This window comes from Diabrotica undecimpunctata, chromosome 4, assembly GCF_040954645.1.
Source record: "Diabrotica undecimpunctata isolate CICGRU chromosome 4, icDiaUnde3, whole genome shotgun sequence".
In the NCBI taxonomy this organism is placed as follows: Eukaryota; Metazoa; Arthropoda; class Insecta; order Coleoptera; family Chrysomelidae; genus Diabrotica; species Diabrotica undecimpunctata.
In genome coordinates this window covers 109391979-109406839 of record NC_092806.1, presented here as the reverse complement: position 1 = coordinate 109406839, position 14861 = coordinate 109391979, and the positions used below count along the sequence as shown (strand labels likewise).

Below are 14861 nucleotides of genomic sequence, written 5' to 3'. Positions count from 1 at the left end.
GGAAGAATCCGAGGTTTCTGTGTCACTGGGTATACAATCAACTGATGATCCAGAATTTGCATAAGGGTCGTCCACTCCTACTTCATCTAACATAAGCTCTTCGTATAAACTTACAAGTCTTATCAAGTGCAATCTAATATTTTATATTACACTCATACAATAACCGTACGCACAGAGCACCGAACAAAGAATGACTCAGAATATAACGTCAAATACTTCCGTCGCTTCATACAATAATGAACAAGTTTTAGGCATCATGTAAATGCCACGCTGTCCAGACAAACAAATTTATAGTTCTCGGACAGTGAGGCATCAATGTGATGCCTCAAAAATGTTGTGCAATAACTCGATTGCCAAATATTTTTTTTGAAAATGAATCAGAAATGCGGGAAGGTATCCACGACTCCCGTCTTATTTATAAAAAATAAAATGCTGACCAATGGACAAGAAAAAAAATTATAACACCGGGGCTGAACGTGTTAAGCCATACGGCTCTTATTCCTTCTGAGATTTACTTTATTGTTCAGTAATTTAGGTAGGAAATGATATAGCAAATCAAATTCTCAAAACAGATATTGTTTGTCAAGTATGTATAGGTATTTGTAAATTTCAACTAATAATTCGATTTCCTAATCTATTTATCTCAATTTATCTTAAAGTAAGATAAGATTTTCGTTTAGGTTAATCTATTTATTACACAAAAAGTAATAATAAAATACCTAGTTCCGATTATTTTGTAGAAACTATAAAATGGAAAAGTGGTGTTGTTGTTTATTTCTTGTTTTTATATGGTTTGGTCCCGCACGTGGTAAGTTGTAATCTATATACATATGTCAAAAATACTCATATAGGTAACAAAATGGAAAATAGTAAAGGATACCTAGTGCGTTACTCTTGACAAGTTTCATTTATTATTGTGTTTATTTAATTTAGATTTATCGTGTTTTAAACGAACATTTTATGAGTAATACATATTACACTTTGTACTTTGTTAACAGCTGAAAATCTGGTTAAATTAGCAATTGAATTCCTTATATTAATATGTTTCGCATCTGTTTACCTGTTTCTTTCTTCTATAAATTATGTGAAGCATTTAATATCTCCTTCTCATTAAATGACATTTCGAGTGAATCATTTGTAGCATATTTTAATCTCTTATCGTAAAATAAGTGTGCAGCTACTTACTATAGGTTCACAGTGAGTATTTTCGTTTTAAATATTCTCAAAAAAAGTAGTAGAATGGATCGATTTTAAGCATTGCATTTCTTGCCGAGTTTTATTGAAAATTATTGTTTTACTCTGGTAAAGGAGCTACGTGCAATTTCAATTCTTGATCTTATCTAATGCATCATCATTGCTACAATTATAAAAGCCCTATTAGGTACTATTTGTAAACATGCTCAATGGATTTATTGGCGACCATGATTTGTCGGCATTAGTTGGCCTTTTGGCGAATGTAAAAAATTTAGTTTTGTGCATATTCCTATTAAGGCCATTGTGTGAGCACAATGTATTTACCTTGTTTGACAATTCTTTGCAAATGGTTACGGATTCTGCCATTAATAAATCAGGGAACAGATAAGCCAACTTCATCGAGCGATCTTCTTATGGTACCTATCCATTCTGAATGTTTACGATAATCATGGTTATCTTGACTTTGTTTGCTTTAGAGCTGAACAACTCAGTGGTAGTCGTGTTATCCTATTTCTATACATTTTGCAGCCAAAAATTTGTCTTAGTCTAGGAACACTTTTATCATTTCCGTTCCTTTGAATAATTAATTGGCAATAAAGTTTTTGATTTCTCATTATGTGTCCCAGGTATTTACATATTTGAAATTTTAATCGTAATTAAAATTTTACATTCCACACTGGTAACTCAATAAGCTGACTATATACGTACGATATGCCTAAAATATCACATCTCGAAAGCTTAGTGTCTGTCGCAGCACCAAAAAACTACCCGTTTTAAGAGGTTTGCGTAGGTTGGATTTGGTTTTATTTGCTTTTATTTTATACAGAATACAGTATTAGAGTTACTTAAATATTATATGTGCAATAATAACAAAGTAACAATATCAACACAATAACATGACAGTAATTGCCTACTTCATACTGTCTCTTATTTCTTCTTTTTCGTGGCCCATCTGACATACTCTCACCTGAGGAATATTCTGATAAAGTAAAATATTGCTCACAAAACCTAAAGAGACATACTACAAAACCATTATACAAAAAATTAAAAATTGCTAATAAGTATACAGTTTTTGACAGTCACTACTCCAAATAACGTTTAGGTAATTTAGAAGCCCGTCCCGTACGTGTGATTTTCACTTCAGAAACCTTTGCACTATTTGTCGGAATACTAACTTTAAACACTCCCGCACTCTCACAGTATTCGTCTTCGGAACCGGAGTCTCTCGCAGCCAATTCAGGAACACGTGGGGTACCATTTAATTCACTGTCATCCTTCATCGACTTCTTCACATCATTCTGAAGCTCGAACTCAGGAGCAGTACAACACTCTAGGGGGTAAAGACACTGGATAGGTCTCAATAAATATCCCTTAGCTGTCTTAATTTTGCACAGTCGAATACTTCCATCTTTACCATGAAAAAGTTCAACAATTCGTCTCATAGGCCAATCTAAACGTTTACTGCCATCGTTACCGACAAACATAATTTCATTAAAAGCCATCTGGCGGTAAGTTTTATTCGCGCAAACCAGTTTTAACTGTCCAAGATATTCCAAACGGAATCGCTTACGAAGTTCCTCTCTCAAAGTCTGAACCCGACGCACTTTCCGACACAATGAAGCATTGTCTATAGCATCACAATCTGGTAGCCCGCAGTCCACCTGATCCCGCAAAAATATCGCTGGTGTCAAGGCAACTAACTCTTGAGGATCCTCCGATAAATACGTTAATGGTCGCGAATTAATTATTGCCTCACACTCACATAACAAGGTTAGCAAAGTCTCATAGTCCAAACTAGCACGACCTAGTATTTTTCTCAACAACTGTTTCATAACACCAATGAGACGCTCCCAGAATCCACCCCACCAAGCTACTGTAGGTGGATTTAAATGCCAACGAATACATTGCACAGACATCTCACGAGTAATAACGTCCCAATCCAGACATGATAAGGCATTTTCAGCACCCACAAAACTCGTACCGTTATTACTATAAATCGTTTTCGGCCTTTCACGACGAGACACAAACCGGTGTAAGGCCTGAAGAAAATTAGAAGTTGATAGCGAACAACAGAATTCTAGATGAACCGTCCTGAAAATCGCACACGTGAACATACAAATCCAAACTTTTTCACCGGTCTTAAGGAACAGCGGTCCCGCAAAGTCAATACCGGTTACTTCAAATGCTACAGCGTCACGCACTCTGTTAGCCGGTAAAGGAGGAGTATGAACCTAGATGCTTTCCAGTGTACCTCCGGCACAATACACAATTGGAGATAACGGATCTTACACTACGCCTTTCTGAGAGAATCCAAAACTTTTCTCGGAGCAAACTTAAAGTACCTTAGATCCCAACATGACAAGACTTTAAGTGATAATGCCTAATTAACTTAATGGTTACCTCATGTTTAGATGAGAGTACGACTGGAAAACGATAATACTGTGTATCTTTTCTGTTACAAACTCTAGATCTCAATCTAATCAAACCCCCTTCTACATAAAATGGGTCAAGATGATTAATCCTTTTATCATCCACACCTGAGAAGCTTTACTGCTGCACTTTTGTCAAAATAAATTTCTCTGCAGCTTCAAACTCCTCAGAAGTCAACTCACCTTTATACTTCTGGTCACCTTTGCGATAATTTTTTATAAAACTTTGAATCCAAGCCACCATTCGTACCATCTTAGTACAGTGGCGCACCTAGCGGGGGTTTTGGCGGTTAAACCCCCCCCCCCCCCGAGCCCTATTCCGACACGGTTACTTACACATTTTAAGGACTCAAAATGGAAGTAACATCATAAAAAAAAATTTGGTGACCAACCTAAACCCCCCCCAGAGGTAAATTCTAGGTGCGCTACTGTCTTAGTATATTGTGAAAAGTAGCTAAAATGCCAGTCACACGAATTATAAACATTAACAAGAGATGTCACCAAAGTCTTCCTACGCTCGTCATTAACTTCTTCTTCATCACAAGCAGCCGCACTAGATGGCCACTTATCACGGCTTTCAGATAACCACTTCGGCCCCTCCCATCATCTTGACTGAAACAAATGTCTAGAAGTGCACCCTCGTGATGACAAGTCTGCAGGATTTACCACTCCTGGTAGGTGACGCCAGCTTTCCATTGAAGTTAAGCTACGAATTTCTTTAACTCTGTTCCATATAAAAACTCCCCATTCTGCTTGGCGTTGTATCCAGGAAATAACAGTGCTTGAGTCACTTCAAAAAAAGGATTCTATATTTCCGGGCAAGTTCTCTGCAACCTGAACATACAAACGGGCACCTATAGTAGCAGCTAGCAGCTCCAGACCTGGAATAGTCATTTTTGAGGTAGATTTGATTTCTTAATTGGAGCCAATCTAGCTCTTGAAGCCAATAGAGATACAAATACTTTACCAGAATAACTCACTCGCAAAAAGATGGCACAAGCATAGGTCAGTTTGCTTGCATCACAAAAAACATGGATACTTAAACTCTGTAATGTCGCACCATTCATGTGTACCCATCGAGGCAATTCAATCTTCTCAAGATAAGGTAAATCTTTCAACCAAATTTTAAACTCTTCAGAGATGACTTCATTCAGTGGTTCGTCCTATGCCAAGCTTTTCTCCCACAACTTTTGCAACATGAGTTTGGGCACTAATAGAGCTGGACATAAATATCCAATAGGATCAAACACTTTTTGGGCTATAGAAAGGATTCTACGTTTAGTCACCACCATATTTTCAGTGTCCTCTCTTATGAATTTCAAATTAATTATCAAAACATCTCGTACAGGATGCCAGTTCATACCAAGAACAGGACATATCTCTTCAGTTCCACTAACTTCATAATTTCTTGTACGCTCCCACCCTCTTAGTTCGAACTTTCCCTCTGCCATAATTGCTACAGACTCTGTAATAAACCTTGACACCATCTCTTCATCAGGTAAACTTGTACCGCAGTTGTCCACATAGAAGCTTTGACTTAACCTCTTCACAACATCTAAAGTATACAATGATTCTGATGTAGAGCCCTTTTCCAGGTATCTTGCTAAGTGGTACACTAGTGTCATCTCTAATAAAAATGGACTACTGTTAATACCAAATACCACACGTTTATGACGAAAAACTACTGTCTGACCTTCTGTGTCAACCCATAAAAATTTGAGGAAATCACAGTCCCTTTCATGGACACCTATTTGTTGAAATGCCCTTTTAACATCAGAAATCACTGATATTTTGTTTTCTCTAAACCTTGCAAACATTGAAGGAATTAACTGAATTAGATTTGGACCTTTCTCTAAACAGTGGTTAAGTAAAGGTTTATTCTTTGAATGTGCAGATGCATCAAACACTGGACGTACCTTGGTAGTACTTTCTTCCTTTACCACTGGGCGGTGAGGTAAAAAATGTCCTAGACTGTTATCAACATCATTTAACTTTCCAACTAGCTCAATTATATCCTCAGCTTGCCACTCAGCAAAAACATCATCATACCTTTCAAAAAGACCATCATGTTTCAGCTTTTGAAGAGTGGAATTTAGTCTTTTCTCCGACAACTCACAATAACTGGGGAGAGGAGGGTGACCATCCAACCAAGGAAGACGAATCTCGTAGCGGCCCATCTTATCTACACTTACAGTCTGCATAAAAAAATTCCTAGCAGCTAAAGCAGCCTCCTCTTTGGTATGTCTATCTGTAGGTTCTTTAATACCAATTGCTTTTAACTCCCAAAGCTCACTTAAGGAAGCATCATTTGAGAAGATTCAATGTGGACATGACAACATCAGAATGTTTACTACTTGTAGGTATTTTTCCCATAAGTGTCCATCCAATGAGAGTTTCTATAGCTACTAGCCCACAATCTAGCTTATGACTACCCCCTATATACAAATAACCAGCGACATCTGCTCCCAGCAACTGTTCAATTGGTCCAGGTTGGAGATCATCAGATAAATCAATATTAAGGTTCTAGTCTTGTTACCTCCATGGACCATGAAATACTGGAGCCACATCACTACAAATTGTTAGTTGATCTAAGGCCTCAAAAGAATATGTAGAGTTCCTACCCTGTATTGTGACTTCATAACAGTTATGAGAGTTTGCAACTTCTGACCCTCCAAACAGACAATGAACAATTTTTTCCTGTCGTTTAACTGGATAACCTAATTTTAAAGCTGTGTCCTTTAATATATATGATCTTTGTGACCCACTATCAATTAAGGCATGAACAACTCTACTATTACCAAATATACCAGGTAAAGTGACTCTCAACGTTTGCAAAAATACATGACCTTTAGTTTGGTTAGTCAAAGCCTGGTCGTTTATGAAGACTGGTCCTTAGAAGACATGTTCTCATTTTGACTATTACTATGCTTACTTTGACTTATTGTTAAACTGGGGCACATCAAGACCACATGAGCTTGGCTACAGATAACACATCTTAGCCTTGTTTTACATCTTTTTGTCTAATGTCCCACTTTTAGACATCTAAAACAAGCCTTCTTCCCAATGAGAACATCCCTTTTTTGAACAAATGTCATTTTTTGTGCCTTAAAGCAATCTTCACTACCATGTATACCTGAACAAAATTTGTTTATCAAGACATGATCAATTTGGTTAGTAGTTGTTCCACCAGGCATAATCTATGTCGCTTTGTGTATGTCGCGGTATGAGAAAAAAGTCGAGCTGATGATCATGTTTTTTCCACTGGCAAAGTTGATAAGTAATTTTTTATTTTCATTGGTATTTTGATGGAGTGAATGTTTACCAATGGTTCTTAAGAAAAGTTCATCTTTGCCTATTTGAACGTTCATATCTCCTACTACGATCTTAATGTCATTTCTCGGTGAGACGTCGCGTCGTATAGTCCCTGTAGCTATTCGTAAAATCTTCTTTTATTTCCATGCTATGTTGGGCAATGTATGTTAATGATTGAGAGGTTAAAGAATTTTTTTATTCTTAGTTTACATATTCTTTTATTTACTGTTTTTAAATTTTATATGGCATGTTTCATCTTATTGTCAACTATAAAGGTTACTCCAAACACTTTTTTCTGCTATCTTTCCGCTATATAGTATTGAATGCGTTTTGTGTCTTTTATTCCATGCTCTAGCTATTTAGTTTCTTGTATTACTGCTAGTTCTTTTTTCTATTTTCGGAGCTAGTTAAGTAGTGATGCCTGTGCTCCCGATTTATTCAATGTCGGGATGTTCCAGGTACCGAGTGCGTAGTCCATATTTCTTTGCTTAAGTCGTCGTCGATAGGACCGATCTATCCGGGGCCTATTTGAAGGTTTCGTGGTTTTGTACTTTTTACGGTAACGGGTTACCGGCCCATTGCCCAACTCCCAGCGCAACCCATACTGCCTCCAAGATCCTTTACCAACCTTAAACAACTATATTTTTATAATAATGTTATAAAGTCAAATTCAATATTTATATTTTATTCACAGCATATTTTGCTTTTACAAATTGTCTTAACATTTAAACATCAAAATTATACTATTAGATCATTTTAATAATTACTTCGGTTTCTATAAGTGTTATCTATTCCTGTACAATGTATTGTGTAAAAATTTCTGTTTGTTTTGAGTTTCTCTCGTTTAAATTGTTTCAGATACTAGACATAGGTGTTAATCTTTTATTGTCGTATATTTCTAAAAATCTAGACCATGAGTGGGAGGTAGAAGATACTCCACCTTCTAATTTAAATTTTTTTTAAATCGTTTATTGCTTAAAGGAGACAAATTACATTTTACAAATTTTGAGAAAAGCGCAAAATACTATTCTACGCTTTACTAAATTATTTCTCATTATTGGTTTTTGAGTAGACCTAATCAAATAATATTGATAAGTAGTTACATTAGAGTAAAACAAGGTAATTTTTCTTTTACTTTTTGTATAATTGATGTTTTTGTACAAGTCACTTAACCCCTTTCAACACTTATAGAAAAATAAAACTTTTTTTTCAAGAAATAATGTTGCAATAGCAAAAACTCTAAACAAACGGAAGGGTATAACTTATTTCTGTTTGTGTTTTAGTTGGTCAGTTATAGAAATTGATCCACCAATTCTTTAAATCCAAAACGTCATCATAATTCTCTACTTCTATTACAGTGACTTTTCTTCTCACACTCGACGTAATCATAAATTTAGTAAACTCGTGTACAGAAAAAATTCTGTCGAAGCGCTTCAAAAGTTTTTTTACATTGCCAAAATCCCTATCGCCAGACAAAACGGGTGCCCTTTAATGAGATAAATCTGCTCTACTTTTTTAAATCTCGTTTCAACTAATGTCATACAAATTCTGATTACTGTATTGTTTTTATTTTGTCCAGGATTGCCACAAAATAAAAGCAGTTCCTCCACACTATCTGGAACATTTATATAATGCAGCAAAAAAGAACACACCTCGTTCGGACCTCTACTGCCTTTGCCTTGTAAAAGAAACTTTTACCAGTTTTAAAGTTGTGAATATTAAACTCGTTTACAGTCAATTGTGTAAGGTAAAACAGACCTTGTAGGGGAATTTTGGAAAGATGGAGGTTCTGCATATAGTCAAAGGAGAAGACTATTAGTTTTGTTACGAATTTCGCCTTTCTTGTCATATAAATTTTTTTTGGCTATACGTTTGTGGACGATTAGCTCAGCAGCAGTCCGTTTGACCGCACCACTAAGTCACCGGACTTTTAATCTTAACTCCAAGTTCCTCACATTGACTAAACCACATGACGTTTACTTCGTACGTTTTGAAAGGGGGCCAGCGACTTTCCTCCTTTCTACACTAAATGCAGTTTCGCAGTATAGATTATATCCATGTAATGCATCAGCGTTTACTTCCTTTAAACACCAAATGACGCGGATATAGAAAGAGAGGAGGGTTTTTACTATCACTCAAAACAGTCAAAAATGGCGCTTACTCCTTTTCAACAATAAACGATTAACTTTATAATTTTAAATGGGGCGTTGTAATTTTATGAGTAATTGTGGAAATTATTTATTTATTATTTTTATTTTTTTTTATTATTAGTTTGTTCTATTTTCATATACAATTTATCTATACATCGATATTTAATCTGGTATGCACTGGCAGACCAATGAAATTTTTACTGCAAACGTCTAATTGATAATTAGAATTTATAGAATAACAGAATAGACACCTCAATTTTTATACAATTCAGACCATTTAGCATAATCGTTTTCCTTCTATATATGTACAAACTGTAGTTTGTATGGATAATATAAACCGTAGTTTTAATTGGAATAAAATTTTCATAATAATGATTGTCGATATTGTTAAAAATAGAGGTACCTACTTTATTCTTCATAAAATTCATATTTTTTGACTAATTGCGTATACGGCTAATAAAATCTAATAATGATAAATGCATTTTAGGTTTTAGAACATGCAAAATTTTTCACAATATTAACAATAAAATGTCCTATTTGGTGCCGACTTAATTGGAAAGAGACATTGTATATACAGTGTGGAAACCACTTATGGAATAAAATTGTTTGTGTCCTTATTATAGAAAATAATAAAAAACTCTGGGACACGTTAACTTTTAAATTTAAATGTGCGCTTTTTCAACATAAATTTGAATATACAGGGTGATCCGCGCAAGTCTGGCATAGTCCATAATCTGTATTTTAAATGAGACACCCTGTATATTTTTATATTTTTAAAAACTCCTTAACAACCTGATCTCAACGAACTATATCATGTAGGGTCTATTATGAATAATACAAGGTGAAATTTTGAAATTAAGTATAATTTTCTTCAACACAAGTAATTCATATAATACCCGAGGTAATTGATTGGATAACTTTAAAATAAATGCTCAAAATGTTCTCCACCTTGTTGTTGGCAATAACACAGTCTCCTAGAAAACTCTTTCCGAACTTTGTTTAAACTAGCCGTCCGACTAGCTGGCCGACCTAGCTGGCTACTCAATAGTACCCCTTCGTCCAACCCATTTATTGAAGAAGATTTCATTCAAGTAATTTCTTACCATAAGCATAATGGGGTGTTGAACCGTCCTGCTGGAACCAGACAGTTTCATGCGGTAGGGTCGGATCTATTGGATTGGGATATAAGTTAGCCAACTAAGGAAGAGCATCGTCTCTTAGCACGCTTAAATATTTTTCCGCTGTCAAATTACCATCTACAAATATAGGAACAATAATATGATCTTCTATAATACCTGCCCAAACATTCAACTTTTGAGGATACTGCGTGTGTGTCTCACGCATCCAATGAGGATTCTGCGCTGACCAATATCTACAGTTTGGTCGGGTTACCTCTCCATTCGATGTAAATGTTGATTCATCAGAAAAAAGAATTGTGCCAAGAGCTATTTCATTTTTGTTAATTTTATCCATCATATAGGATATCATATCTTTCGCAGAAATCTATTCTACGATCTGGATCGTCTTCTGTTAGCTCCTGCACAAAAGTCAATTTCTATAGATGAAGTTTTTCTTCATGGAGACACCTTAGGACAGTTGTGTGACTCAAAATATTTTGACGTTCAATTTCACGTGAACTTGACGTTGGATTCTCAGCGACATTTAACAAAATATCCACTTTCACCTCATCTTCAATGAAGTTCGGTTTTCTTTTTAATGGTTTGACATGTCAAAGTTTCCTGAATTGTGCATAAATTTTAGACACAGGACCTTGTGCAATATTAGGCAACTAAGGATACTTCTGATTGAATAAGTTGCTACTTCAACTTGACTTCTACAATTTTCCCCGTAACCGATCATCATTAAAATTTCAATTCGGTGGGTCTCAATTAAATATTTCATTTTTATTTCTCCAAGAAATTAGCTTTTAATTAGGAATTTATTTTAATGTAAAATGTCAACACACCAACAACTGATTGATATCAATCCGCATTATTTAACGATATAATTTAATTATCATACTATCTAGACAGGTTTTACCTATTCATGACAAAAAATGTTAACACGGTTACTAAACAGAAATTTTCCCCAATATACTAACACTTAGAGTAGAAGTGTATTGTCTGTATTTAGCTAATTTAAAATAATACCATAACACGTGATAAATTATTAATTTCAAAATTTCACCTTGTATTATTCATTATAGACCCTACATGATATAGTTCGTTGAAATCAGGTTGTTAAGAATTTTTTAAAAACATAAAAATATACAGGGTGTTTCATTAAAAATAAGGATTATGGACTATGCCAGACTTGCGTGGATCACCCTGTACATTTAAATTTATGTTTAAAAAGCGCACATTTAAATTTAAAAGTTAACGTGTCCCAGAGTTTTTTATTATTTTCTATAATAAGAACACAAACAATTTTATTCCATAAGTGGTTTCCACACTGTATAATAGCATTATAGAGTCACAAGCCATACTTGAACACAAAAGTACTTATTTCAAAATCCATTTATTTTACAAATTTTTATTTATATACATCTACAAGTATTCTTTACAATCAATAAAAAATGTGGCAGATATAGATCATTATTTTTGTGCTTCTTTTTAATTATACAAGAAGTTGAACATGTTACAATTTTCATAGAAAATGAGTTATAACTTTGTAAATACCCAATATAACGTAACAAAACTCTATATTGTTGTAATGCGAAAGTAAAGAAGATTTCGAATATAAAATAACATACAGGGCCTTCTATTTTAATAAAGATAAGTTTGGTCTACCACGATGTTATCGAACACCCTGTAACATTCTATCTTATTTTGTAATATAAACTTTAAAGTTACCTACAGCTTTTGTTATTAACTTTTATTGCTATCTATTATTATAGGGGATCTACAGCAACAAAACAAGCAATCTACAAGCAAAATCCTTGCTCTAACAAACGAAAACACCAGCATTACAGACAGAATTACAGACAGAAGAAATAATACAACTTGTGACTAAATTCTACAGCGAACTATACAAAGTCCCAGAGGCACTTGAAGAAGTAATCAGTAACCAAGAAGATGTACCAGACGTCCTTCTGGAAGAAGTAGAATCGACAATTACAAAAATGAAAAGCGGTAAAGCAGTTGGAACAGATAATAAAACAGTGGAACTGCTTAAATACGTTGGCAATAAAACCTAGAAAATCATAGCAGGCATATTTATGAACTACCTAAGATCGATATGCATACCAGACCACTGGAATACAGCAAACATAATTCTCATTCATAAGAAAGGTAGCAAAGAGGATATCAAAAACTACAGACCTATAAGTCTACTACCAATCATATACAAGATATTCACAAAGGTCATCAACAACAGATTAACAAACGCATTAGATGCTGCACAGCCGAGAGAGCAAGCTGGCTTCAGAAGTGGGTTCAGTACCATGGATCATATTAATACGCTTCGTGAAATGAGTAGAGTTAAAGAACATGAAATACCGCTAGCATTAACCTTCATAGATTTCGAGAAGGCTTTCGATTTTATATATCCCAAGGCAGTAATAGAAGCTTTAACCAACCAAGACATTGACAAACCGTACATAGAAACTTTAGCAAATATATATATATATATATATATATATATATATATATATATATATACACAAGCAAAAGCTAAGGTAAACATTTATGAAAACACTCCAGAATTTCCCACTACCAGAGGCGTCCGACAAGGAGACATAATATCACCAAAGCTCTTCACCGCAACTCTGGAAAATATATTCTGCAAAATGAACTGGTAGAATAAAGGAATATCCATTGACGGAGAATATTTCAGCCATCTAAGATTTGCAGACGACATCGTTCTGATTTCTAATAAACCTTCAGAACTACAAGAAATTATAAGCGACCTTAATACAGCTAGCAATGAAGTTAGCCTAAAAATAAACTTGACAAAAACAAAAACCATGTACAACAAGCTAGTTGATGTCGAAGATGTAATAATAAAAAACACTGCACTTGAGACAGTAGACCAGTATGTATACCTAGGACAATTAGTACATAAATCTAGCTCCTTACTTCCAGAAATCAACAGAAGAATGAAACTGGCTTGGGCATCTTTTGGTAGAAATGCATTTGATCAAAGCATTCGATCAGTGTATACTACCAATCATGACATACAGCTGCGAATCTTGGACACTAAAGAAAGAGATAATATCGAAACACATTCACTCACGAAAGTCACTCAAAGGTCAATGGAGCGATGCATGTTAGGTATAACAAAGAGAGATCAAAAAAGAATAAAATGGATCAGATAGAAAATCAAGTTACTGATGTAATAGATAGAATTAAGTCTTTAAAATGGCAGTGAGCGGGATATTAAGCGAGAAGAATTGACAATAGGTAATCCACTAGAATTACACTATGGTATCTGTGGTATCTGTGGTATCTGTGGTATCCAAGAGGTGTCAAAAGACCAAGAAGACGTTCAAATTTAAGATGGGACTATGACATAAGGAAACAAGCCGGTACAACATGGCACAGAAAACCTAAGTATTTTACACAATCGTGGGCAGAAATGAAGAATGCCTATGTAAGGGAGTATGTATAAGCCTGATGTCTCACACACTTAAAATGTTTTTAAAGATCATCCATAAATGCATTTACCAAATACTTGATATGGATATGGAAACACAATTTGGATTGGATAGGTACCCGTAAAGCTTTCTTTGCATTCAACGTACTAATCCAGAGATGCTTGGATGTTAACCAAGATATATACGTCTGTTTCATACATTACAACAAGGCTTTCGATAAAGTCCGCTACAAAGAGGTAATGGATGTCCTGAAAGCAAAACAATTACAATACAATGACCTTTAAATTATAACAAATCTATATTATAAACAGCACGCATACATGCGTATTAATTAACACACATCAGAAGAGTTCAAAAATAAAAGAGGTGTGCGACAGGGGGTGTATTGTCATCACTACTATTTAATGCATACTCTGAAGAAATTATGAAAAGAGCTCTTGAGGGAGAAGCAGCAGGAATAAGGGTCAATGAAACATCAATTAATAACATTAGATATGCAGACGATACTATCGTAATAGCAGACAACCTCCAAGACCTCCAAAAGCTAATGAACAAGATAGTTGAGTATGGAGAAGAATATGGACTATCAATAAACATCAAGAAAACTAAATTTATGAGAATATCAAAAACCCAAAATAATGATGAAAGCCTTACAATTAACGGTAAAACTTTAAAACAAGTTGAAAACTACAATTACCTTGGCACAAATGATTACTTCAAAGAAATCAAAGTTCGAATTATTGAGAGAGCACCAACAAACTTCAATAAAATGATAAAGGTACTTTTTAAGATAACTGTGCAAGAGAACTGAAATTAGACTTGAGAGTTAGGATAGCATCGTGTTATATTTTCTTAACTCTGCTTTACGGGATAGAAGAATGGACACTTAACGCGTCGACTACTAAAAAGTTGAAAGCATTTGAACTGTGAGTGTATAGAAGAATGCTGAAGATATCATCGACCGAGCATGTAACAAACAACGAAGTCATGAGAAGAGTCAGCAAAAGAATGGAAATATTGGAAACCATACATACTTCAATTAATTATACAAGGGAAAATCCAGGGCAAGAGAAGTGTAGGAAGAAAAAAAACTCATGGTTGCGTAACTTGAGGGAATGGAACGGATGCACATCAATCGAACTATTCAGAGCGGCAGCATCTAAGATCAGAATAGCCATGATG

General features: G+C 34.8%; 1 protein-coding gene across 1 annotated transcript in view; it reads left to right on the top strand.

Moving 5' to 3' along the window:
- Window positions 1–668: 668 nt before the first annotated feature.
- LOC140439845 (uncharacterized) overlaps window positions 669–14861 on the top strand; it is a 102664-nt gene continuing 88471 nt past the window's right edge. The window contains exon 1 of the mRNA XM_072530000.1: window positions 669–808. Within this exon, the coding sequence (XP_072386101.1) occupies window positions 751–808 (58 nt within the window). The 5' untranslated portion in view covers window positions 669–750. The remainder of the gene's footprint in view (window positions 809–14861) is intronic.